This window comes from Xenopus laevis, chromosome 7S, assembly GCF_017654675.1.
Source record: "Xenopus laevis strain J_2021 chromosome 7S, Xenopus_laevis_v10.1, whole genome shotgun sequence".
Taxonomy (NCBI): Eukaryota; Metazoa; Chordata; class Amphibia; order Anura; family Pipidae; genus Xenopus; species Xenopus laevis.
Genome location: NC_054384.1, coordinates 7,773,998 through 7,801,583, shown reverse-complemented (window position 1 = coordinate 7,801,583; position 27,586 = coordinate 7,773,998). Strand labels below are relative to the sequence as shown.

The 27,586-nt window shown below is 39.8% G+C and overlaps 1 protein-coding gene across 3 annotated transcripts in view; it reads right to left on the bottom strand.

The window, feature by feature from the left end:
• Positions 1–2,340: 2,340 nt before the first annotated feature.
• Positions 2,341–27,586, bottom strand: part of bicc1.S (BicC family RNA binding protein 1 S homeolog) — a 152,197-nt gene continuing 126,951 nt past the window's right edge. The window contains exons 8-21 of one of the 3 annotated variants that reach the window (XM_018226866.2): positions 27,302–27,553; positions 25,587–25,718; positions 23,886–24,066; positions 22,727–22,882; positions 20,284–20,480; positions 18,245–18,380; positions 16,983–17,139; positions 16,744–16,906; positions 14,199–14,238; positions 12,850–13,004; positions 7,751–7,898; positions 5,082–5,242; positions 3,788–3,887; positions 2,341–2,803 (exon numbers count right to left, since the gene is read on the bottom strand). In XM_018226866.2, coding sequence (XP_018082355.1) covers positions 2,673–2,803; positions 3,788–3,887; positions 5,082–5,242; positions 7,751–7,898; positions 12,850–13,004; positions 14,199–14,238; positions 16,744–16,906; positions 16,983–17,139; positions 18,245–18,380; positions 20,284–20,480; positions 22,727–22,882; positions 23,886–24,066; positions 25,587–25,718; positions 27,302–27,553 — 2,109 coding nt within the window. In that variant the 3' untranslated portion in view covers positions 2,341–2,672. 3 annotated transcript variants of the gene reach the window in all.

The following is a 27,586-nucleotide window of genomic DNA, read 5'->3' as shown; positions in this document are numbered from 1 at the left end:
ACAGTACATAATAAATTTAGATTTATTTTCAAATTCAAATCGAATTTGGACTATTTCCTAGTCGAAGGACACAAAAAATAGCTCGAAATTCGACCTTTGATAAATCTGCCACTAAGACTACTGGTAGGCAGCAAAAAAAATGAGAATTCACAGCGGGGGGGGGGTTATATAAATTTATTTTCTTCAAAATAACAAAATGATTAGTTAAAAAAATCCATTTTAATGGTCTCAATCCACAATTTAAAAAAAGTAAAAAAAAAATCATCATCATTATCCCCCCACTGAAATAATCTGTATCTGTTCTACATTTACAGATAACTTGTCTCTCTCGAGGCACAACATAAAATGCAACAAACATTGGGATTGAACATGGATTGGAGCACAATGCAGCACTGACCACGTTCCATAAATGAGATTAAAACAAAACAGAAGGATTTTCCAGTACCTACGTGTTTCTGTGCATTGGTGTGTGCGTGTAAAGCCCTTTAACAGTTTAACCTTATTGGGGAATTTCTTAAACTAGAATCAAACAAAATTCAGAAAAAAAAAAAGCTGAAATATATCAACTTAGCAATACCCATGTGAGCTGTATTAAATGCAGTCTTTTTATTTAAAAATAGCCGTGGTATAAAACACTTCCAGTTACGCTACACCACGTTTTTTATATAAAAAAAGGAAGTGGTTCACCAAAAGTAGTGTTAAAGCCCCCAAAATACCATCACCCTCTGAAACAGTGCCTTAGAATTGAATAACAGATTGCTGCATTTGCTTATGCCCATAAAAATTGAATTGCAGCAAAGGAAGAAAAAAAAAAAAAATTCTCTCTAAAATATATATATTTATTTCAAAACAGTCCCTTATTTGAGTGTGCAAATGTTTGTGCGGCAAGTTTGAGCTTCAAATAAAATCTTATTGTGACTTTGCCTCCCACCATGCTAAGTTTTCTCCGACAAACGCAAGCGGACGGATTTCTCTCGTTCCAAATTTAGAAAATTGACAGTACAAAAATTTTTTTTTTTTTTACAGTTTTCCGGAAACAACCATAGTAAAAGGGCAAAAAGCGAGGGGTCGCTTCCGTTATCGGCGACCTGTGCTCTCAATATCGTTAAAACATATTTTCACAGTATAAAATAACTGATAATTGGAATCGATGTCGTAGACTATTCTCCGTGGAAAGGAAATACGTTTCATAATACATCTTTGGTTACAGAAATAAAGTTGCTTTCCAAATATAAAGAAACCGGTTGATGTGAATCCAACAAACGCGATCGTCCTTTTGAAAAGCTTCGGCTCTAGGAGTTATTGCTTGACCGGCGCCGCCGACGGATCTAGAAACGTTCGTTTGACGGGGAAAAACGTAAAAAGAAAACTTTGTATAAATAAATGAAATGTAAGGGACGTCTAGCGTCGATTCCTTCACCTGCTCGGACGCGACAGCAGTGCAAAAACGGTTTGACCGGCTCACAAACAAGAAAAATGACGTCTATACTGGTCCTTTCGTCTGTTACAGTGAATTTGTTTCATTGTAAGCGTTGATAGGAATATTAATAACTTATCTACCAGTGATACGCTTCTAACGGGACTCCTCGCTTTCTGCATATTTCCGTAACGTCGCTATACACAAATGTACCTACTGTAAAAGCACGAGGGTTTTTGATTAAAGGATAAGTAAACCTTTAAAATAAGTGAATGTAAAACTGATGAGAGTGCAATTCTAAGAACTTTTGTAATGTACATTCACTATTGATTTTCTTTTAATTCCAAGATATTAAGGGATACATGTACTGTTAATCCGAATGAATTTTGTTACAACAGCGCCACCTGCTGGTCAGTTTCCCACCAGTCTGACCACCAAGTAGTCAAGGAAGTTGTCAGGAGAAAGAAAGAGGCTGCTCTGATGTTCTTCTGCTTAGGAAAGATGTGAGAAAGGTTTCTAATTTTATTCCTAAGCAGAAGAACATCAGAGCAGCCTCTTTCTTTCTCCTGACAACTTCCTTGACTACTTGGTGGTCAGACTGGTGGGAAACTGACCAGCAGGTGGCGCTGTTGTAACAAAATTCATTCGGATTAACAGTACATGTATCCCTTAATATCTTGGAATAAAAATAAAATAAATAATGAATGTACATTACAAAAGTGCTTAGAATAGCAACTTTCATCAATTTTACATTCACTTATTTTAAAGGTTTACTTATCCTTTAAAAATGGTGTTATCTGGCAATACAAGGACAGCACAAAAAAATATCGAATATGTAAAGTGCAGACGCATCATGATTATTTTTGAATACTAGAAAAAAAATCCTTCACAATAAAACCATTAATTCATGCCCTCTGTAATTGGAGAGATTCATCCTTCATTCAATAAGGTAAAAATTTCAGTGCATACATTACAGTTATACATAAAATCATTAATATTTGTTTATTTTTTTTCGTTTTTTGCGATTCGGTCCAGTCACACAAAAAAAACATATTCCGCATTGGAAAAGTTCGGAAAGTTTTTTTTTCTTTTGGCACGCAGCGTGGGGCACGATGCTTTGGTCCTCGGTACCGCGGCTTTAAAGTGCTGATGGTAAATAATAAAACAAAATATGGAAGGACGCATTTCCCCAGGTCAGCCATGGTCGTCTCTCGTGTGGTTATCACCTAAAAATAAAAGGGGATTTCGCCGGGTGCTACCAGCGCCCACTGACGCTTGCAATGTCCGTGTGATATTGCCTCGGGAGTCTTCCGCTGGCTCCGCCCTCCAGAAACGACGCGCGTATATTGGTGGGCTCAAATAACTTCCTTCGGTTTTTATTCAGTTCTGCAAAATTCAAGTAAAAATAAAAGGTTATTCAAGTTAGGTTTCAGTATTCTTCAGCCTAAAGACTCTTTCACGTCCGATTCTGACTAACAAGTTTATGGAAAGAATCTGCTCCAAGTTATTGTCATTTATCAGCAACGGGCAAACTTTGCAGCACTGCCATTTTCCAAGGATTTCAGCAAAATGTAAAAGGCAGATGGAAATATTAAGGCAAGCTCCACCTAGTGGCAGACTGCAGAAGCTATAAAAGAAACAATATTAACAGAGGCAAAAGGGCTTTTGTAATGAAAGGCACTAGGGCATGTTTAATAACATTGGAGATAAATATCTCCTGAGATGTTGCCCATAGCAACTAATCAGACGGTTGCTAACTTGTAAGTGACGGTTTAAATCTAAATGCTGATTGGTTGCCATGAAGCTAGAGTCCTGCGCGGAACCAATGTCTAAGACCCGAACCGCAACTATTTACCCACTTTGATCCGCTACCCAACCCAAACTCGCAACCCACTGCCCACCATCAAACAGGAAGTGGTGTTGCTGCAAACCGGAAGTGACATCATCAAATGTGGGCGGGGACAGAAACACGTTTTGTAAAATTTTAAAAGAACGAAAATATAGACAATATAACATAAGAAATTTAAATGAGACCCGCAACCCGACGCGCATCTATACCCGCACCTGAAAATCCTACCCTCATTCCGTAGGGTACCTGGTTTTTTTGCGGGTATGCTTTTTTGCGGGTAACCCGCATGTACCCGTCCCGCTGCAGAACACTACCATGAGCAACATCTACATCTCTAGAGAACTCTGGAGATCTCTGGAGAGTGTTAGTAAACATTTATGATAATGCAGCTTTAGTATATTTTCTTCCACAATACCAGGAGAAAGAAGCCTACATCCCTCTTGATAATTATTCCTTATGCTCGTATAAATATTGGCTCCATTAATTATACCCATACGTCAGTGTTTTCTACAGCACATTACCTGAGATAGCCAGCAGCATTTTCCTTCGAGCGCCGAAAGTACTAATTCCAAGTTCCTTTAAATCCTGATCTGTTAATGTGAGGAACGTCTGAAGGTCAATCTAGAAACAAACAAGATCTTAAGAGTCCAGCAGAAAAATTTGCCTAAAATAACCACCTGTCTACAGAGACATCTTTAGCTATGTCAGGGCCTGGGGGAAACAAGACTTTAAACTCGCCTACTTTATACTGTCAGTTGATGATGGCAAAACAAACCCTACTACAAAGTAGATCTTTCCAAACTATAGCCTTTCAGTTGTTGTAGACAAAGTGGACCTTATGAAGCACCATTATTAATACACAATAGGTCTGTCCTACCTATGGCCCTTCAGCTGTTGGCAAAACCATACTTTGAGAAGCTCCATGATTAACAAAGTAGAATTAAGCCATTTCAGCCGTTGATAGAGTACGAACATTTCTTGAGCAGAAGTTCTCTGCAAGCTGGACATCTGGACATCATCAATATCAAGTGTTACTGTTGCCAACTGGCCCAACTGCCACTATCTTAACCTACATACCTTCCAGCTGCTTTTAACAACTGCTGCTCTATCTAGGCACTACTGATTACACAAAAAATCGTTGAGGTCCCTATCCCACAGCTCATGAGGGTTAAAGTTATAAACAATAAGGTTAAAAAAAGAAATAATGGCTGTTCTTGGACTGAACAGTCTCAATATTGGCCAACTTATGAAATAAACAATCACATTTCAGCATCTATATCTATCAGACAATAGCTCACTTATTGATAAGGCCAGGTGGAATTTCCATTGTCCATTGACAATTGACCATATAAAGGTTCCATAGTCCGACTGAATCAGTCTTAATGGGTCCACCACCAAAGATGTCATTCTTGAGGTGCAGAATGATTCATTGAATTCAAGGCCTCAAGCAGGGGACCCAGGTCTATGATATAATCAATGAAACCCCCCTTTCTTTCTTTATGTTTCGTTCAAAAAAGGAAGAATTGTATAAAACTGTGACATATTTTCCTGTTAAAAACTAACGTCACTGTCGTTTGGTGCTCGGTTTTTCCAACATTCCAAGGTTTCCGCTTCATTGCCATAAATATTTCATAGGCAATTAGCATGTGGAGTGCATTAAGTTATGGGAATAATTATAGACAGAGGGGAACCCAGATAAATACTGAACGATCATTAGGTTGTTTACACAGCTTACAGTACTCAAGGGAGCATGGTGTAATGATGTCACATCGGCCAGCCCAATCTTAAATTTTTCCAGATTTGAAGACCACTGACCTCTTGCTGCTGGAATATGTCGGTGTACTTCCCCAGGCCCAGTTTGCTGAAGAGTTCAGGAAGATCGGAACCTTTGAATGAACTGTTTAGGTTGCATCCATTGCTTCCAGTTAGTGAGGAAATGCAGTCCATGTAATTACTGCTGCTGAGATAGTGTTCTGCTGTAGAGTAATTATGGAAAAGAAAACACAAAAACCTCTGTGATGATGTATGTAAGAAGATCAACGTCAGGCTGGGAGTGGTAAATGGAAACGGGAGCTGCCTATCACATTTTCATAGACAGTTTAAATAATGTGATCATAATGACCTCATCTTCATCACCTATACAACTCCCACTGCAAGCAGCATGGTTCCGCTCCTCTACAAAGATCAAGAACCAAAATGGAGTCATCTTTCCTGCCTAATTTTGTTTTTACTCATTATATGTCAAAAGAGAGGCTCAGTTGGAAGTAAATTAGGCGTTAGAATGTAAATATTCATGTTGCCACTGAGCTTTCACAAGGATGGCTCTGGCACGGCATCAAAAAGACCAATGAAATGAAGCGATTACGCAACGTTGGCTTTAATGAAGGCACAGTGGTGAGCAATATGCTTATTAGCGGCGTCAGATGTATATTTAAAAATTTAAGGCAAATTAAATCATCTCAATTAGATAATTACTTATCAATTCCAAGTCCCACAATAATCTACCCACTGTATTTAGTTGTAAATGTCTACATATAGTTTGATCACGATCTTCACTTGGCCTGCACTCACTGACCAACGCTCGTTGAGCATTCAACCTTTGTCTACCCATCATATTTCCATCCATGGATGTTAACAAAACTATTCAACTGAAATATTGAGTAGTTATAGTCACCATATGTAGAGAGGGGTTGGAGGTCACTATTCTGGATACCTACCAGACAGGTCAATCAATTTAACGGATAAATAAAGGGGTTTTTCTCCATCTTAAATACGCACCAGGCGAAGCGCAATAGAGTAGATAGGGATTGCTTCAAAAAAGTTAAAAAAATTTCTAAGTCCCAAAAAACGCTGGTGTTTTTTGTACATTATGGGTGATAGGCTGAAAAAGATTGAAATTTTTTTGGGGCTCCCCTCCTTCCCCCCTACATTTCCTAACTCATGGCAACTTAACTATACAGTGGGCACATGTGTCGGGCAAAATAAACATTTTATTTGATGTTTTGAAGGTTTCCCAGGCATTTTTTAGTGCTGCTACGTATTCCTCCATTGAAATTTGAATTTGGCACCATATGCAAATTAACCATCGCTAGCATAACTTCGCTTTGCTTAGCGAATCAACGCTAGTGCAACTTCGCAACCTTACGCTACCCCTGAGCGCAACTTCGGATTTTAGTGAATTTGCAGAGCGCTGGCAAAACTACGCCTGGCGAAGTTACGCCTGGCGCAACTACGAATCTTCATGAATGTCCCATGGGCTAAGAGAAGCCAGATGTTGGAGGTGCCTGTTGCATGTTTTATCCATGACCAAGGTTAGGAGCTCAGATTTCTAGATGAGCTGTAAAGTGTAACTGTTTATGGACGTCGTATGTCCTTTAAACCTTCTACTGCCAATAGAATAGGAGAGGTCTGGGAATGAATGAGAGCAGGACATATTTGAATAAGAGGAATGGCAAGGACTGGGGCAGGATTAAAGAAGAAACTTCTTCTAATGGCCAATTACCAATTGCTTATATAACCAATAATAAAAAGGTCAGGAGAACAATCATCCACAAAAACAAATGAATTAGTGTTACAATATATTGCCGTTCTGCATTTGCCACGTGAAATAACACCATCGTCTAAGCCAGTGATCCCCAACCAGTAGCTCGTGAGCAACATGTTGCTCTCCAACCCCTTGGATGTTGCTCCCAGTGGCCTCAAAGCAGGTGCTTATTTTTGAATTCCAGGCTTGGAGACAAGTTTTAGTTGTATAAAAAACAGATGTACTGCCAAACAGAGCCTCAATGTAGGTTACCAGTCCACATATGGGCTACCAAATGGCCAATCACAGCACTTATTTGGCAGCCCAAAAACATTTTTCATGCTTGTGTTGCTCCCCAACTCCTACTTCTGAATGTTGCTCATGGGTTCAAAAGGTTGGGGATCCCTGGTCTAAGCTGTGCCAGCACTTTTGATCAGTGCACTCTAAATGCTGTCTCTAAACGCTGTCTCTAAACGCTGTCTCTAAACGCTGTCTCTAAACGCTGTCTCTAAACGCTGTCTCTAAACGCTGTCTCTAAACGCTGTCTCTAAACGCTGTCTCTAAACGCTGTCTCTAAACGCTGTCTCTAAACGCTGTCTCTAAACGCTGTCTCTAAACGCTGTCTCTAAACGCTGTCTCTAAACGCTGTCTCTAAACGCTGTCTCTAAACGCTGTCTCTAAACGCTGTCTCTAAACGCTGTCTCTAAACGCTGTCTCTAAACGCTGTCTCTAAACGCTGTCTCTAAACGCTGTCTCTAAACGCTGTCTCTAAACGCTGTCTCTAAACGCTGTCTCTAAACGCTGTCTCTAAACGCTGTCTCTAAACGCTGTCTCTAAATGCTGTCTAACGAGGACGGATCGGGAAATCTATTGTGTATTTAATACTTGTTCCCTGAAAGGCTCTTCCAAAGACAACACCATTCTTTTTCCGTATACTGAAACCCTTAAAACACGTCCGTACCAGATTTGTTTTGCTTTCGCTTGGGACTCCCTATGGAGGACGAGTAGTCGTTCTGAGACGAGTCAATCCCATTCCTTTCCCTCCAGTTTTCTGAGTCGCTGCCGTTTCCCAGCTGTTCCCGGCTGTTAGACCTCGACAGGGAGGAGTTCTGAAATGAAGATTTTTTTTTTTAAAAAATGATGCCTTGTGTTATTTATCGGTTTCTCCTTGAATAAACACAGTTGATTTACTGGGATAACTTTACTGGATTAACGTTAAAACCAGTGGGGCGCCATGAAAATGGTTTGGAGGTTACCGTCCCTAGTAACAAAGATGGTCAGACCTACTTGTTTCTTGGAATCTTCTTTCTTGTTGTGTGAGAAATAAAAACACACTGAAATTGCTGTGGGTCTCCAGAGTTTATGTTTAAAGGGATACTGTCATGGGAAAAAAAAATTTTTTCAAAATGAATCAGTTAATAGTGCTGCTCCAGCAGAATTCTTCACTGAAATTCATTTCTCAAAAGAGCTGATTTTTTTATATTTAATTTTGAAATCGGACATGGGGCTAGACATTTTGTCAATTTCCCAGCTGCCCCATGTCATGTGACTTGTGCTCTGATAAACTTCAATCACTCTTTACTGCTGTACTGCAAGTTGGAGTGATATCACCCCCTCCGTTTTCCCCCCAGCAGCCAAACAAAAGAACAATGGGAAGGTAACCAGATAGCAGCTCCCTAACACAAGATAACAGCTGCCTGGTAGATCTAAGAACAACACTCAATAGTAAAAACCCATGTCCCACTGAGACACATTCATTTACATTGAGAAGGAAAAACAGCAGTCTGCCAGAAAGCATTTCTCTCCTAAAGTGCAGGCACAAGTCACATGACTGGGGGCAGCTGGGAAACTGACAATATGTCTAGCCCCATGTCAGATTTCAAAATTGAATATAAAAAAAATCTGTTTGCTCTTTTGAGAAATGGATTTCAGTGCAGAATTCTGCTGGAGTAGCACTATTAACTGATGCGTTTTGAAAAAAACATGTTTTCCGATGACAGGATCCCTTTAAGATGATTTAAACGTTTTGTTGCTGGACGGGGCTGCTAATCTGTTGAGGACACCCTATACTAGGCAAGTCCAAAGTCAGGCCCGGGGGCCAATTGCGGCCCTTTTTCAACTTTACAGCTGCCCTCAGTCTCCATCATGAAATTAATAATAATGCGGCCCTCCAGCACAGTGCGATCAGGAATTGTGTAGCTGTAACAGTAATATTTTTAAATGATGTTAATGGTTCAAAGAATGTCAGGCTGAATGGTCGGCCCCCACACATTTTCACCTCACCAAATCTGGCCCTCGTTGCAAAAGTTTGGACACCCCTGCCCTATACATTGAGTGAAGGGCCACCAAAAATCTAAAAGGACTTGTTTCTTGGAATATAACAAGAGAGAGCCACCGAGGACAACAAAAGCAGCCTTTTTCTGATTAAAACCAGAGACCAAATGTCCTTTCTCCTATTTCTTGGTCACTCTGTAAGTAGAGAGCGGAAGATCTACAAATGTAGATGATTAGAAAAGAAAACATTCTCAGAAAACCACCGTGGGCGCTGAACATTCGTAACCGCAGCCTTAAGAGCTGCTGATCCCCTTAAAGCCTACTGTATATACAGGAAATCCTGGAGATCATAGGACTGATAGGAATCCTTACATAGGTCCCAACAGCATCATTTGGAATGTCAGTCAAACTGGCGTATGGTTCATTTCACTAGGCTACACCTCCCATAAAAAAACGGATTATTAGGAATATTAATACTGAATCCTACAATGCAGCCATTTAAGATGATTAGAGATAGGATGGAAAATATTAAAAGTTCCTTCAAACCAAGTTCAACAGCCTCTCTCTCTTTAAGGGCAGAGAGATAACTGTCAGATTCGGGGAGATCAGGCGCCTGTTTTGTCCAAATGCATTAAAGTCCATGGGCATCCGAATCATTTTTATGAAATAAATTTTATACGAAACGCAGAAAATCGCCGCAAATTCACACCTGGCGAATTTATTCGCCAATCACTACAAGCAGCTTTGTTAAGAATTTAACCAAGCAGGAAGCATTTTGATTAGACACATACAAAGTCTTCCTAAGGAATCCAGCCCTTTACCTACATTCTGAAGACTATTTCCACGGAAGATCAACGAGCACGCACCGAAATGGCGAATACGTTATTCTGCATCCGTGAAATAGGCTTCTAGTAGCAAGTACAGGTATGGGACCTGTTTTCCAGAATGCTCGGGACCTAGGGTTTTCCGGATAATGGATCTTTCCGTAATTTGGGACTTCATGCCTTAAGTCTACTAGAAATTCATTTAAACATTAAACCCAATAGGCTGGTTTTGCTTCCAATAAGGATTAATTAGATCTTAGTTGGGATCAAGTACAAGATACTCTTTTATTATTACACAGAAAAAGCAAATCATTTTTAAAAATTTGGATTATTTGGATAAAATTGAGTCTATGGGAGACAGCCATTCCGTAATTCGGAGCTTTCTGGATATCGGGTTTCCGGTTAAGGGATCATATACCTGTAGTAATAACTGAGCCTGATTTAAGGTTCCTCTTGATCTCACAGCAATGGCAAACGATTACATTACGGGAATTGCTGCCATGTTCTATTTAGCGTCTCGTATCAACTCTTCCCGGAATGGTAAGAAATTGAAAAAAAAAAAAAAACACAAATGGAGTCAGCTGAACGCACAATTCAATATTGAGAGGTATGTTCTTTCATTATCCCGATTAGATTCCTGACCTCCGACCTCTGCACACAAAGGCAACGGAATATGGGGTGGAGTGCACAATTGCACTACAGGTGCAGAAAGAGACAAAACTGATCCTTCCTGTACCTAATGGGCCACCGTAGAACGTAGAAATGGGCTGCCACCATACTCAGGAGACATGTCTGTGCCAGAAGTGATGCCTGATGAAGCGGCCGAGATTTCTTTGCATAGAATGGGTATATACAATGCAGCTGCGATGTGCATTTGGCTCAGCCAAAGCTGAGGCGCACGGGTTGGTCACCTTTAAATTAACTTTTAGTATGATGTAAAAAGTAGGGATGCACCGAATCGGCTGAACCCCTGAATCCTTCACGAGGGATTCGCCCGAATACCGAACCCTAATTTGCATAGGGGTGGGAAGGGGAAAACATTTTTTACTTCCTTGTTTTGTGACAAAAATTTACGTGATTTCCCTCCCGCCCCTAATTTGCAAATTAGGATTCAGTCCTGCCAGGCAGAAGCATTAGGCCGAATCCGAATCCTGCTGAAAAAGGCCGAATCCCGAACCGAATCCTTAATTCGGTGCATCCCTAGAAGAAAGGGATATTCTGAGACAATTTGCAATTCGTTTTCATTTGTTTTTTTTATTATTTGTGGTTATTTAGCTTTTTATTCAGCAGCTCTCCAGGTTGCAATTTTAACTATCTGGTTGCTAGGGTCCTAATTACATTAGCAACCATGCACGGATTTCTAAAAAAAAAACACCCTAGAATATGAATAAGAGAGGCCTGACCAGAAAGACAAAAAGTAGCAACAGCCATAAATTTGTAGCCTTACAGAGCATTTGTTTTTAGATGGGGTCAGTGACCCCCTTTGGAAAGCTGGAAGCAGGCAGACAAATAATTTAACTATAAAAAAGAAAAAAACAAGGACAACTGAAAAGCTGCTTAGAATTAGCCATTCTATAACATACTTAAAGGGGTTGTTCACCTTTCTAACACTTTTTTTTCAGTTCAATTGTTTTCAAATTGTTCCCCAGAAATAAAGACTTATTTCAAAAACTTTCCATTATTAATTTTTTACCGTTTTTTTTTTAAAATTCTGTCTCTGGTGTTTCAGTCTCAGTAATTCAGGTGCAGATTCTGAACCGTTACAATTTTACAACATTTAGTTGATACATTTTTCAGCAGCATCTCTGGAGTATCAGCAACTATTGTATCAATTCTAACAGCTGCCTGTAATGAAACCCAGAGATTCTGCTCAGCAGGGACAGAGATATGAAACGTATCAATTTAGAACCGTTTACAGGGTCGGCGACCCCCCCCCTCCCAGAGCTGCTTTAGAAGGTGAAAAATGACAATTTACACTTGAATATTAGAAAAATGGTCACACATGGCAAATAGAAATTGGAAAAAAGTCATTATTTCGGGCAAACTATCTGAAAACAACTAGGGAGCAGATTTACTAAGATTCGAGTGAATTTTCGAAGTACAAAAAGTTAGAATTTCTACGTAATTTTTTGGATACTTCGACCATCGAATAGGCTACTACGACTTCAACTTTGATTCGAAGTAAAAATCGTTCGACCATTCGATAATCAAAGTAGCGTCTCTTTAAAAAAAATAAAAAACTTTGACTCAATACTTCGCCAAATTAAACCTGCCGAATTGCTATGTTAGCCTCAGCGCCGATCCGCGCCTATATGCCGCCTGAGGCGGCCTTCCGTTGCGCTCTCTGCACTAGAAGAGCCGAATTTCCGGGTTGAAAACCGGAAATTCGGCTCTTAGTTACCAGGAGCGGCATTTTTGCCGCCCCTGGTAACCAGGGGGCGCTGCCGCCTGAGGCGAGTGTCTCAACTCGCCTCATTGGTGGAGCGCCCCTGGTTAGCCTATGGGGACCTTCTACAAACTTTTTCTAAGTCACTTTACACATCGAATAAAAATCCTTCGATCGTACGCTAAAATCGTTTACGATTCAATCGGTCGACCGAACGATTTTTATATTCGACCGTAGGATTGCCAAATTCGGTGAAAAAACTTTGCATTTGATATTCAAAGTTTTTCAATTCGATGGTCGAATTTCGAAACTTTTTTGTACTTCGAAATTCGACCCTTGATAAATCTGCCCCTAGTTGTTTGAAGGAGAATAGTTCTTTAAAATAATAGCCGATTCTGGCGATTTATATGAAATGAATCATTTTGTTTTAGAATTCATACAGCGTGGATGTACATCTCGTCAGGAACCATTACGATTACATTTATTAAGCAATATAAGGAGTGAATGAGTGGAATCACTGAAGCTCGGGTTCAGAAATGCCCTCGCTGCTCTATCCCCAATTTAAAATCTTGATACCTCGTATGTCGTAGTCATGGTGGGCTTGTAAGGCACATGGTTGGCCCGTCTCAGTTCCTTAATGGTTTCCGCTGGCATGGATTTGGAGAAGCCAAGCCCACTCCATGTGTTTGTTGGGGTCCTCACTTCTGTCACCACAGGCTTTTTTAACATCGCTGAATACAAGAAAATATTTTAGCTCAGCTCACTCCATCATTAAATCCATAACCTAAAGCTTAATGAACAAATACTGGTGTAACTTATGGAATTATAGAATCAAGCACTTTGAGAAATACGGTGCAGACCACCTTCGTGTGTGTAAATTTATATATAAACCACACAAGAGCCATGAGTATCCTGTAAATTATAGCCTTATAAACAGTGAGTTCTGATGTCATCAGGTATAAACAGTGAGTTCTGATGTCATCAGTTATAAACAGTGAGTTCTGATGTCATCAGGTATAAACAGTGAGTTCTGATGTCATCAGGTATAAACAGTGAGTTCTGATGTCATCAGGTATAAACGGTGAGTTCTGATGTCATTTCTGTCACATGACTCACTGAAACTTGTGTATTATAATAAAGTACCTCCAGTTATGAGGATATTAGAAGTATCCTCGGAGTTCCATGATCTGTATAAAAACACTCGCCTTCGGCCTAGTTGTTTTATAAGGTCATGAAACTCCTCGGTGTCTTATAAGATCCTTATAATTTACAAGAGGGGGTACTTTATTCACTATATATAAAACACACAAGAGCCATGAATATCTTGTAAATTATATCCTTATAAACGGTGCTTAATGATGTCATCGGTTTTAATCGAAGCTTAGTGATGTCATTGCTGTCACACGTCTCACTAAAACGTGTGTATTCTAATAAATAAAGTACCAAGCAAGATTTGGAGAAGCCGCACTCCACACAAACCCAAAAGAAATGAATTATCCTGGTGCCCAGCGATAGAGGAATCGGCCACCTCACGTCAAGGGTAAGAAGAATTTCACTGGCACGCAGGAGTTGCGGTAGCAGGGCAAGCCCTTGCTATTTTATTAATGCAGTGGTGCAACGTTTCGGGGACACGCCTGAAAGATCGCACCACTGTATTAATAAAATAGCAAGGGCTTGCCCTGCTACCGCAACTCCTTTATGCCAGTGACATTTTTCTTAATAAATAACGTACCCCCTGTTGCGAGGAACAAGGATATTAAAAGTGACCTTGGGAGTTCAATGACCCTTATAAAAACTTCTACGTTTATATGGTCATGAAACTCCTCGGTAACTTCTAATATCCTTATATTTCACAAGAAGGGGTACTTTATTCTCTATATATTATATAACGTCAGTGTATTGATGATAAATGAATATATAGTTACCCTTTGTTGCCAACAGCTTCTTCTGTTCATAGTCATAGGCCTACAATGGAGACAAGAAGGAAAAAGAGTTAATAAAAAAAAAAAAAACGATTAATCTTTGTTGGCATCTGAAAGGTGAACACGTTAGGGCTCATTTATAAACTTCGCGCTTATGAAAGCTTTTTAAATATGTCAAAAATCGCAACTATTTATGTTCACACTGTGCGTTCGGATTATGCCACAACTTTGGTGGCGGCGAAAATATTAGCAAAACTGTTAGCAAATTGGGAATTTCAGTTACTGTTTAACGCTATTTTGCGCACACAACAACCTCGCACAGCGGGCGCACTCACGCAAACAGCCATTAGTGAAAATGTATTCACAATGCAAATTCGCAAAAGAGCAGTGCAATATATTAGCGTTCAGGAGAAAGCATGGGCAATGCCACCACTGCGAATAAATATGCGCTGCGCGAACTTTATAAAATGACCCCCATTGACTGCATGCTAATGGTCGGTTTTAGGCAAAAAGGGGGATCCCTTTAGAAGACAGTTAAGTTGGCTGTACATGCCTAAATTTGATTGGACGGTTTGGCTGATTTCAAGCATATTGCCTATGTGGGCATGCAAGTTAGGTTAAAGGCCAATACTGCATCAGCCAATGAGAAAGAAAAGGGGAGCTGCAGTTTTAATGATCCAGGCTGTCGGCCCAAAAAATCAAACCGTAGGAAGGTACAGTAGTAATGCGCTGACACCTGTATAGTATCTGGCCATTCAGACTATGGGGCACTTGTTCAGCCAATGAATGGCCAGCGTTAGGTTGAGAACTGGGGAAACCAGTGGCTTATTGTTCTGGATCCATCTGGAACGTTCATAGGGTGACTTTTACAACATTCTTATCCACCTATAATTTAGCTATAAGATAAGGGGAAAGGGTGTTGAGACTTAATGTTGGTCCAAATGGTGTCTGGAATCCAGTGTCTGAAAACATCTGATTTAAGAAATAAACCACAATTTCTTTAAAGGAGCTGTTCACCCCTTTAACATAACTTTTAGAATGACATAGAGAGTGACATGCTGAGACAATTTACTATTGGTTTTCATTTTTTATTATTTGTGGTTTTGGAGTTAAAACTTGAATGGCTGCCCCCATGGCTACACAGCAGCTTGTTTATATAAACTATAGTAGTACTTATCTGTTATCTACTGTGTATCCTGTGCTTGAATGGCTGCCCCATGGCTACACAGCAGCTTGTTTATATAAACTATAGTAGTACTTATCTGTTATCTACTGTGTATCCTGTGCTTGAATGGCTGCCCCCATGGCTACACAGCAGCTTGTTTATATAAACTATAGTAGTACTTATCTGTTATCTACTGTGTATCCTGTGCTTGAATGGCTGCCCCATGGCTACACAGCAGCTTGTTTATATAAACTATAGTAGTACTTATCTGTTATCTACTGTGTATCTTGTGCTTGGATGGCTGCCCCCATGGCTACACAGCAGCTTGTTTATATAAACTATAGTAGTGCTTATCTGTTATCTACTGTGTATCCTGTGCTTGAATGGCTGCCCCCATGGCTACACAGCAGCTTGTTTATATAAACTATAGTAGTACTTATCTGTTATCTACTGTGTATCCTGTGCTTGAATGGCTGCCCCCATGGCTACACAGAAGCTTGTTTATATAAACTATAGTAGTACTTATCTGTTATCTACTATGTATCCTGTGCTTGAATGGCTGCCCCATGGCTACACAACAGCTTGTTTATATAAACTATAGTAGTACTTATCTGTTATCTACTATGTATCCTGTGCTTGAATGGCTGTCCCCATGGCTACACAACAGCTTGTTTATATAAACTATAGTAGTACTTATCTGTTATCTACTATGTATCCTGTGCTTGAATGGCTGTCCCCATGGCTACACAACAGCTTGTTTATATAAACTATAGTAGTACTTATCTGTTATCTACTGTGTATCCTGTGCTTGAATGGCTGCCCCCATGGCTACACAGAAGCTTGTTTATATAAACTATAGTAGTACTTATCTGTTATCTACTATGTATCCTGTGCTTGAATGGCTGTCCCCATGGCTACACAACAGCTTGTTTATATAAACTATAGTAGTGCTTATCTGTTATCTACTGTGTATCCTGTGCTTGAATGGCTGCCCCCATGGCTACACAGCAGCTTGTTTATATAAACTATAGTAGTACTTATCTGTTATCTACTGTGTATCCTGTGCTTGAATGGCTGCCCCCATGGCTACACAACAGCTTGTTTATATAAACTATAGTAGTACTTATCTGTTATCTACTGTGTATCCTGTGCTTGAATGGCTGCCCCCATGGCTACACAACAGCTTGTTTATATAAACTATAGTGCAGTTCCTGAAAGACAACAGTTTTACCTGTACAGTAAAGTAATTTTCATTACTTTAAAACAATATAATTTTGTTGCTGGTTCCTTTAAATCACACAGATTTTATTGAACTTGAATTTTGTTGTGTTTGCCAAATAGATAATTTAGTTCCATGAGAAATTAAATATTGAGAAGAATCACCTGCATAGTGCCATACTCCGACTGTGAAGTAAGCCGCGCCCTCTCGGAATTCTGTTGGGCAGCCGCTCTTTCCGCAGCCCGTTCGCTTCCAGGGGCCTTTTTATCAGTCACGGGACCTTCCATAGGACTCATTTCTGAATCGGAGAGCAATCTTTCGCCAGTACTATCAACAGAAAAGTGTTTTACTTCATCAATCCAAACATTTATCTCTGAAGCCAACGCGTTGGGGTAGAACTTACTGTAAGTGAGAGTTTTTTGTGCCGTGTAATAGTTTGACGGTCTGTCTGGTTGGACACGGAGCTTTGGTGGAGTTGAGCATCTGCTTGAGATCCTTGGTGTTGGCAGAATGAGACGGACTTCTGGGCATTCCCACTTCCACAAAGGCATCGTTACAACCTGCCAACACATTGAAACAATTAAAAAACAAGTCATAAACATGGAGGGACCATTAAACCCTTAAAACAAATAAGGCTAAAAATGGCATATTTTATATAGTGAACTTATTGCACGAGGCTAAAGTTTGAGCTTGTCAATAGCAGCAATGATCCAGGACTTCAAACTTGTCACAGGGGGTCACCATCTTGGAAAGTGTCTGTGACACTCACATGCTCAGTGGGCTCTGATTGGCTGTTGAGAAGCTAAGCTTAGGGCTCGTCACTAATTATCCAGCAGAAAATGAGCTTCCCTGGCTGTAATATAAGCTGATGCTACAGGTTTGCTGATCATTAAATTCTGATGCTAATTGCACTGGTTTCTGTGCTGCCATGTAGTAATTATGTGTATTAATTACTAATCAGCCTTATATTGTGACATTTCTATTCTATGTGTACTGTATATTGTGAGTGGGTCCCTAAGCTCAGTAAGTGACAGCAGCACAGAGCATGTGCAGTGAATCAGCAGAAAAGAAGATGGGGAGCTACTGGGGCATCTTTGGAGACACAGATCTTTACTGCTAAAGGGCTGTGGTTGCCTTAGGGCTGGTACAGAAGCACAAAACTTAATGTACAACATTTCTACTTACTTCTTAAAAAGACCAATAACCACATTTTTTTTTAAAAAAAAATTGTTAGTATACATTGAAAATAGAACAAGACAAATTAAAATCGCAAAGTCTTTATTAAGAAATAACATACCGAAACTCCGCTTGAGCTCCATTCACGAAAAGGCGATCGTGATCCATAGTGCGGCGCACGATTTCTCCTCCCTGTCTTTCTTATAGGAGATATCCAGGGAGGAGAAATCAAGCGCCGCACGATGGACGCCATGACGCCTTTTCTGATGAGGAGCTGAAGCAGAATTGAGGTAAGTAATTTCTTAATAAAGACTTTGCGATTTTAAATTTTCATTTGTCTCTGTGTTTTTTTTCCCAATGTATACGAACGAATCGTACAGATTTTAAAATACCTTAAAGAACGAGAAAGATGAAGTAACAGCAAGAGAGGAGATGGTGGAAAAGTGGTTGTAAAAGGGCTTCTACTAAACTATACAAAACCCAGGTCACCTTCTGGATCTGTTTTGGAATTCACTTCTTCAGCCGAGCTGTGGTTGTTTGACTGCCTTGACGCCTCCGCAAGATTTGTGTTCAACACCTTGTCTCCTAGAGATGAAGATATTGTTCCATATTTCATATTTGTCGGCTGCAAACAGGAAAAAAAAAAAAGATTTTATAACTTTAAGACAAAAATGCTACAAACTGTATTAAAGGAGAAGGAAAGCTCCAAGACAGTTTATTGGCAATAAATTAGCTGCAATAGTGCAAGCTAGAACGCTATATTTATTCTGCAGAATGCATTACCATACCTGAGTAAACAACTCTAGACTCTGTCTCTGTTTGTTTAGGATAAAAGCTGCCATATTAGCTTGGTGTGACATCACTTTCTGCTTGAGGCTCTCCCTGCTCACTTACAGCTCTGAGCTCAGATTACAGCAGGGAGGGGAGAGGAGGGAAAAGGAAGGGGGAGAGGATCAAACTGAGCATGCTCAAGCCCTAGCCCTGGAGGTTTAAGCTGAAAACAGGAAGTCTGATACAGAAGCCCATGAGTACACAATAGAAGGAAAGAAATGTGCTGTTACTTTTGACAGAGGACTCAGAGCAACATTACTTTGAGGATTTACTGGTGTATTTATATAGACCTTTCTGATAAAGCTTACTTAGTTTTAGCCTTTCCTTCTCCTTTAAAGCTCCCGAAGAAAGGATTAACACCTAACAGGTGGCATTTCAAGCTAAAGCCTAGGTTTACAGAATATCTTTCATTTTTCTACAAATATATTGTTTGTAATGTCTTAAAACTCAATATACTGCCGCAAACTACTGGCAATACCTAATCCCATTCTTACTAAGCAGTTCAATGGTACAAGAGTGAACCCATTATATATAACTTTCTTCCAACAATGGTTACATAACAAATGACCAATATCTACTACAAACCCACTCGGAGTGTCTCTGAGGAACAGTAACACCCAATAAGTGTAATATATAATGTAGTGTATAATGTAGTGTTGCCCTGTACTGGTAAAACTGGGGTGTTTGCTTTAGAAACTCTACAATAGTTTATATAAACAAGCTGCTGTGTAGCCATGGGGGCAGCCATTCAAGCACAGGATACACAGTAGATAACAGATAAGTACTACTATAGTTTATATAAACAAGCTGCTGTGTAGCCATGGGGGCAGCCATTCAAGCACAGGATGCACAGTAGATAACAGATAAGTACTACTATAGTTTATATAAACAAGCTGCTGTGTAGCCATGGGGGCAGCCATTCAAGCACAGGATACACAGTAGATAACAGATAAGTACTACTATAGTTTATATAAACAAGCTGATGTGTAGCCATGGGGGCAGCCATTCAAGCACAGGATACACAGTAGATAACAGATAAGTACTACTATAGTTTATATAAAGAAGCTGCTGTGTAGCCATGGGGTCAGCCATTCAAGCACAGGATACACAGTAGATAACAGATAAGTACTACTATAGTTTATATAAACAAGCTGCTGTGTAGCCATGGGGGCAACCATTCAAGCACAGAATACACAGTAGATAACAGATACGTACTACTATAGTTTATATAAACAAGCTGCTGTGCAGCCATGCGGGCAGCCATTCAAGCACAGGATACACAGTAGATAACAGATAAGTACTACTATAGTTTATATAAACAAGCTGATGTGAAGCCATGGGGGCAGCCATTCAAGCACAGGATACACAGTAGATAACAGATAAGTACTACTATAGTTTATATAAACAAGCTGCTGTGTAGCCATGGGGGTAGCCATTCAAGCACAGGATACACAGTAGATAACAGATAAGTACTACTATAGTTTATATAAACAAGCTGCTGTGTAGCCATGGGGGTAGCCATTCAAGCACAGGATACACAGTAGATAACAGATAAGTACTACTATAGTTTATATAAACAAGCTGCTGTGTAGCCATGGAGGCTGTTATCCGTTATCTACTGTGTATCCTGTGCATGAATGGCTGCAGATTTTTTGGTGTTTCTGTTCCCTTAAAGAATTTAGAGCAGTGAATCTTACCTTTACATGACCATTCAAAGCTGATGTAACCTTCTTGCATTCAGAGTGTATGCCATTCATGTGGACATCAACAGGCGTCAGCCCCGGAGGTGGAGATGGAGTGTTCTGACCATAGTTTGGAACCCCAGAAAGCAAGAAGTTGGTTAATGTTGCTTGTGCAGCAGATGGGATCATTAAATGGGGGATTGCTGAGAAGCCTGTACAAAAGCAAAAAATGTTAAAGTAGATATAATGATATGTGATCTTCACCTCGTCAGGGAAGGAGGACAAAACTCAATTTTCCTTTGGAAGCAATAAATCAGAGGTCCCCTAACTGTCGGATAAGCCTCTCTGCATACGAATAAAGGAAAGGGCTGGAACTTCAGCCCATAATAAAATTAGCCTGAAATTAAAGATGAGAATGCATTTCCTGATGGAGAAACTCCAGGAACTATACAAGAACGAGACTTTGAGATCAGACATTTCCTACAATATTCCATCTATCCACAGCAGACATTGACACCTGCTGTTTTTGTGCCCTGGAATCTTGGGGTGGTGGTTCGGTTCACTTTATTTGAGCTATTAAGCGCTTTCTCCCACACCCGACCATTACAACTGTCTGAGCAAAGTTAACCTATAATAATAAAATCTTCAATTCTTTTCAACTCATATCTGGACATTTGGGAGCAATTTTCCATTTTCGAAATTAAATACTTGTCAAAAAAAAAATTTTATTCTATGAATTATAACGACGAGCGATAATTACGCCTAAAACCACGCAGGCTTGTCAAAACTTAAAGTACATGGAATCCGAAGGGAATAAAACGGGGGCATGTTTGGGAAAATATTTTTTCATTTCAATTCTGTTCTTTTCAAAGCGTTAACTGAAGATGGCTGAAAAGAAAAATAAAGTCTTCACTTGAGCAATGTTAGGATCCAGTAATACATCACCAATAAGATCAGCAGGATTAAGGTTTTGTGTTTCAAACACGAGTATAATAAAAGCTCAGTATCACAAGGCACATCAGAGATCATATCAGACATCACAGGGGGAATTATTTAGCACACGCCTGCCCTTCTTTTCAAAAACAGCACAAATTAGATCTTTTTAAAAAGGAAAATTAGGCAAATTACATGTTTTGCCCACCACTGTTCCAAGGGGGAACACAGCGCTGGTCAAGAAGACTAGATTAAAGGGATCCTGTCATCGGAAAACATGTTTTTTTCCAAAACACATCAGTTAATAGTGCTACTCCAGCAGAATTCTGCACTGAAATCCATTTCTCAAAAGAGCAAACAGATTTTTTTATATTCAATTTTGAAATCTGACATGGGGCTAGACATTTTGTCAATTTCCCAGCTGCCCCAAGTCATGTGACTTGTGCCTGCACTTTAGGAGAGAAATGCTTTCTGGCAGGCTGCTGTTTTTCCTTCTAAATGTAACTGAATGTGTCTCAGTGAGACATGGGTTTTTACTATTGAGTGTTGTTCTTAGATCTACCAGGCAGCTGTTATCTTGTGTTAGGGAGCTGCTATCTGGTTACCTTCACATTGTTCTTTTGTTTGGCTGTTGGGGGGAAAAGGGAGGGGGTGATATCACTCCAACTTGCAGTACAGCAGTAAAGAGTGATTGAAGTTTATCAGAGCACAGGTCACATGACTTGGGGCAGCTGGGAAATTGACAATATGTCTAGCCCCATGTCAGATTTCAAAATTGAATATAAAAAAATCTGTTTGCTCTTTTGAGAAATGGATTTCAGTGCAGAATTCTGCTGCAGCAGCACTATTAACTGATTCATTTTGAATTTTTTTTTTTCCCATGACAGTATCCTTTTAAGACCCTTAATCTAGAGATTAAGGTTGCCAAATGAGTGGATCTCTCCCCTACATGCCCACCTTGAGGTGGGCAATGGGGTGATCCGATCGTTGGGCCCTAGCAGGTCGATCGGATCGAGGATCACATCAACGAACCAATGTGGTCCTCAATTCAACAGGATTTTTAAACCTGCCCGATCGACATGGCCAGATATCGATCAGGGAACCTGTAGAAGGACCTGTGGGGACCTTTATGGTGGCCTTAGACATAACAATTACAATCTTTCTTGGAAAAGATGTTTCCAAGAAAGATCGTTCGTTTCAATACACACGTGTAGAGCTGAATGGTCAGATATACAGAGAGAAACAATAGAATTCTACCTGTATTTATTGATTCAGCACTAACAATGACCAATGTTTAGATGCCTTCAAAGGCACCCAATCAAAATTTTCCATTTAGCCCGATCGACTAGCCGACTGATATCCAAGTCTTCTGCCGATATGGGTCGTCTCTTTTTCCACCATCAACGCACCGAATACCGTACGAAAATTTGTTTCGTATGATATCTGTGCGTCTATGGCCACCTTTAGGCTAGAGACAATCCTCTAGAGGGAGTTCTGTTATCTGATGAAACAAAGGCCAATATACCTGTTGCGTTATTCGCTAATGAAGCTGCCCATAACGTTGGGCTAGGAGCAGCAGAGCTTGGACTATGCAGAGGGCTCAAAGAGCTGTTCAGTGCGTTCAGCAGAGAGTTCTGAGCGGTAGTGGAATTAACTGAAAGGGTGTTGGGACCCAAGAGACCTGTATGAAGAAGAAAAGAGGGTTATCTAGTATGTTTTGGAAATGATGCTTCGGTTGGATTAAAAATTCAGACTTATTGCATCAGTGGGATTTCAGCGTCATCTCATTAGCAAACTGCAGCTCCACCGCCAATATGGGGCAAATACCAATAACAGTCACAATGAGATTTGCTTTTATTATTTAACCTGCCCAGACAGATCAAAGCTAATTGCTTAAAAGCTGATCTCAATGACTGCAATAGGGCCGACTTGCCCAGGCTTAATAATGAGCCTGACACATTAACACTCATGCCAACTCATCCAGTTAAGGCCACTTGATTATTTACTTAAAGGGATACTGTCATGGGGAAAAAACATTTTTTCAAAATGAATCAGTTAATAGTGCTGCTCCAGCAGAATTCTGCACTGAAATCCATTTCTCAAAAGAGCAAACAGATTTTTTTTATATTCAATTTTGAAATCTGACATGGGGCTAGACATTTTGTCAATTTCCCAGCTGCCCCTGGTCATGTGATTTGTGCCTGCACTTTAGGAGAGAAATGCTTTCTGGCAGGCTGCTGTTTTTCCTTCTCAATGTAACTGAATGTGTCTCAGTGGGACATGGATTATTACTATTGAGTGTTGTTCTTAGCTTTACCAGGCAGCTGTTATCTTGTGTTAGGGAGCTGTTATCTGGTTACCTTCCCATTGTTCTTTTGTTTGGCTGCTGGGGGGGAAAACGGAGGGGGTGATATCGCTCCAACTTGCAGTACAGCAGTAAAGAGTGATTGAAGTTTATCAGAGCACAAGTCACATGACTTGGGGCAGCTGGGAAATTGACAAAATGTCTAGCCCCATGTCAGATTGCAAAATTGAATATAAAAAAAATCCGTTTGCTCTTTTGAGAAATGGATTTCAGTGCAGAATTCTGCTGGAGCAGCACTATTAACTGATTCATTTTGAATTTTTTTTTTCCCATGACAGTATCCCTTTAAAGTGAAATGCTTAATGACAGTTCTTATTACCTAATCCAGAGAGACCTAGGCCCGCTGCCAAAATATCCAACCCGTGGCAATTCATCGGAACCGGACAGGATAACGTAGACTGGTTTGTAACGGTCACGCCGCTGCTATCGAGTCCGAGAAGGCATTTTCTTGCTTCGTACATATTTAAGGCATTTCGCTCCACGCTTTTTACTATAACGGACTGTAAAAGGTAAATAAATTAATTTAATGACCCACGTTTTTTTGTTTTATTTAAATCCAAAATGATCCAACAGTGTGTTTTTGGCTAGAGCACAGTAAATGTGGCCAATCAAGGAAAGACAATTTCATGTAGCCACCCCAATGTGGGCCAAACTGGATGAATTCATACCGTATATGATCATATCCTATAGGGGCTCAGCACTAACCGAGAACTGAAATTAAAGCCCAATAGGTCTTCTCTGACTAATCCCCAATCACATATCAATTGGGAGGAGTAAGGGCGTAATAAACAGGCTGCTGTTGACTGTCGATAGTAAGTTTATCTTATGACAGGCAGCCTTATTGTATTCATGGTGAAGCTAAGTGTGTACATGGGTAGCAGAAGGCCCGTATTGAGAACTTATTTTTATTAAAATACATTTGATAAAATGTAAACCTTAAAAAATACAAATAATAAGCAACTAACAGATCCCAACCATTCCACAAATTTAAAACATCAATTCATTTGAGCATTGGCCATTCTTCTCTTGGGTGACTAGATATTGGCCATGTATATAATTCATGTGATTTAGTTGTATAATCACATTTACTTTACAGTGCTACGCAATATGTTGGCGCTATATAAACACATGATGATGATGATGGATGATTATTTACAGCAGCTACAATATATAAGCTTTACATAGCCACAAACAGTAGTGGCACACAACCTAGGATTATCCAGATAACGGATCCTTCCATAATTTGAATTTTCATACCTTAAGTCTGCTAGAAAATAATCAAAACATTACATTTATCTATGAACGCACATTTTTTTCGCTGTGTCACTTTTGATGCCGAAAGTCAGAAAAAACTTGCTGTAAAAAAAGGCGATTTCTTGTATTTGCGATTTATTATGCCCCGAAGCTGTCCGAATCCGAAAAATACTCCATCGAAAACCTGCCGAATTCATGTAAAAGTCAATGGCAGATGTCCCTGCATCCATTTGAAAATGTTTTACCTTCTGAGTTTTCGGGGGTTTGACAGTGGTCAAAATTTTTCATGGTTTCCGGCCGTCAAACGTGAAAAATGTGCATTTTCTGCACAAAGATCCCGATCCGATTTTTTCAAGTTTTTTTTTTTAATTGATAAATAAGGGAAATCGTGGATTCTAGTTTGGTCTGCCTTTATTATTTAAAAAAAAAAAACAGAAAATTTGGATTTTGATAAATAACCCCTAAATAAACCCAATAGGCTGGTTTTGCTTCCAATAAGGATTAATTATATCTTAGTTTGGATCAAGTACAAACGACTGTTTTATTATTACACAGAAAAAGGGGAAATATTTTTTTAGAATTTGGATTATTTGGATAAAATGGAGTCTATGGAAACAGCCTTTCCGTAATGCAGAGCTTTCTGGATAACAGGTTTCCGAATAACAGATCCTATACCTGTCCAATGAATAGAATTACCATAAAAACAACAAAAAATGCATAAACGGGTGACATCTGTAGTTTGTGCGTCTGTGATGAACACACTCACTTTACTTGGCTGCTTAGGTTTGGGTTTAATGCTGATGAAAACATCTAACTGTTCCATGAGCCGAGTGATGCACTGAGGCTCTACGTCAATCTCTTCCTTCATGTCAAACATCAACACAAGAGGGAGGCAACCCTGTAAGCAAAACGTTGAAAACAAAAATCAAAATATCAAGAAAAATTTAAATATATATGACGTTTTTTAAAATAATGTGTCTCTAACATTTTTTTTAAAGAAACAAAACAATAATAATTACAAAATTAAAACACTTTAAAAAAAAACTTAAAGGAAAAGATAAAAGTCTTGACTAAGAGCTTGTTAATAGTAATAGACCAGTGATCCCCAACCAGTAGTTTGTGAGTAACATATTTCTCACCAACCCCTTGGATGTTGCTCCCAGTTGCCTCAAAGCAGGAGCTTATTATTGAATTCCAGGCTTGGAGGCAAGTTTTAGTTTTATTAGAACCAGGTGCACTGCCAAACAAGAGTCTCAATCCACATAGGGGCTGCCAAATGGCCAATCACAGCCCTTATCTGGCACCCCAAGAACATTTTTCATGCTTGTGTTGCTCCCCAACTCCTTTTACTTCTGAATGTTGCTCATGGGTTCAATAGGTTGGGGATCCCTATAATAGACCATGAACCAATGTGTTTATGAATGTGTTGTGAAGTCATATGTCACATGTCAACCCAACACTGTTAATTTGGGATGCACCGAATCAAGTATTTGGTTTGGGATTCGGCCTTTTACAGCAGGATTCGGCAGAATCCTTCTGCCCGGCCGAACTAAATCCTAATTTGCATATGCAAATTAGGGGAGGGAAATCGTGTGACTTTTTGTCACAAAACAAGGAAGTATAAAATGTTTCACCTTTCCCATACCTAATTTGCATATGCAAATTAGGATTCGGTTTTCGGCCAAATCTTTCACGAAGAATTCCGTTGAATCCAAAATAGTGGATTCGGAGCATCCCTACTCTTCATATTTTAGACAGTCATTACTTTTGACCACTAGCACTATGGTATCCATATTTTGGTCACATGTTGGGAAGGACTACCATAATAGTTATTCTTTCATGGAGAATATGTCAGACATCCCCTTATTTATCTCTAAACCCCTCTGCAATACCCCAGAGATTCATCTGCACTTTGTAACTTACCGTATATACTCGAATATAAGCCGAGTTTTTCAGCCCCCAAAATATGCTGAAAAACTCTACCTCGGCTTATACTCGGGTCAAGCGCAAAAACGGTCGCCGGCGCCTAAGAATATTCGCCGGTGCCTTAGAATAGTAGCCGGCGCCTAAGAATATTCGCCGGCGCCTTAGAATAGTAGCCAGCGCCTAAAAATATTCGCCGGCGCCTAAAAATATTCGCCGGCGCCTAAAAATATTCGCCGGCGGTGAGAATAGTAGCCGGCGCCTAAGAATAGTCATAAAAAAACTAGATTGAAACTTACCAGAAGCTGCTGCATTTCTCACCCTCGGCTTATACTTGAGTCAATAAGCTTTCCCAGTTTTTGGAGGTAAAATTAGGTACCTCGGCTTATACTCGTGACGGCTTATACTCGAGTATATACGGTACTTCAATGACAAGACCTCACTCTGGCTTTGTTCACAACTCTAGAACACCAAAGTCCCACCTTCAAAGGTCCATGTCTAAATGAGGTTGGAATCTCTAAAAAATTCTCAATCATCCAAGCAGCATTAGATACTTACCATGAGATACTGCCTAGCAAGACAAACAGAATCAATGGTGCCTTGGAGGTAGACAGTAGATTTCTTTAGGGGGTTGTTAGGATCTGGGAAGTGAATCTGAGCACCCGTTCTTTGCATGATGTGCTTAATATTGCAACCGTTGCGTCCCATCATGAAGAGGTGATGTTGAGCAGCAATATCCAGTTGAGTGCTGACAGGGATGGCAGTAGCCAGGCTACCAGCAAGATGTTCAAGCAGCATAGCTGTACCCTCCTAAGAATAAAAAATATGAAATAAAAAGTAGTT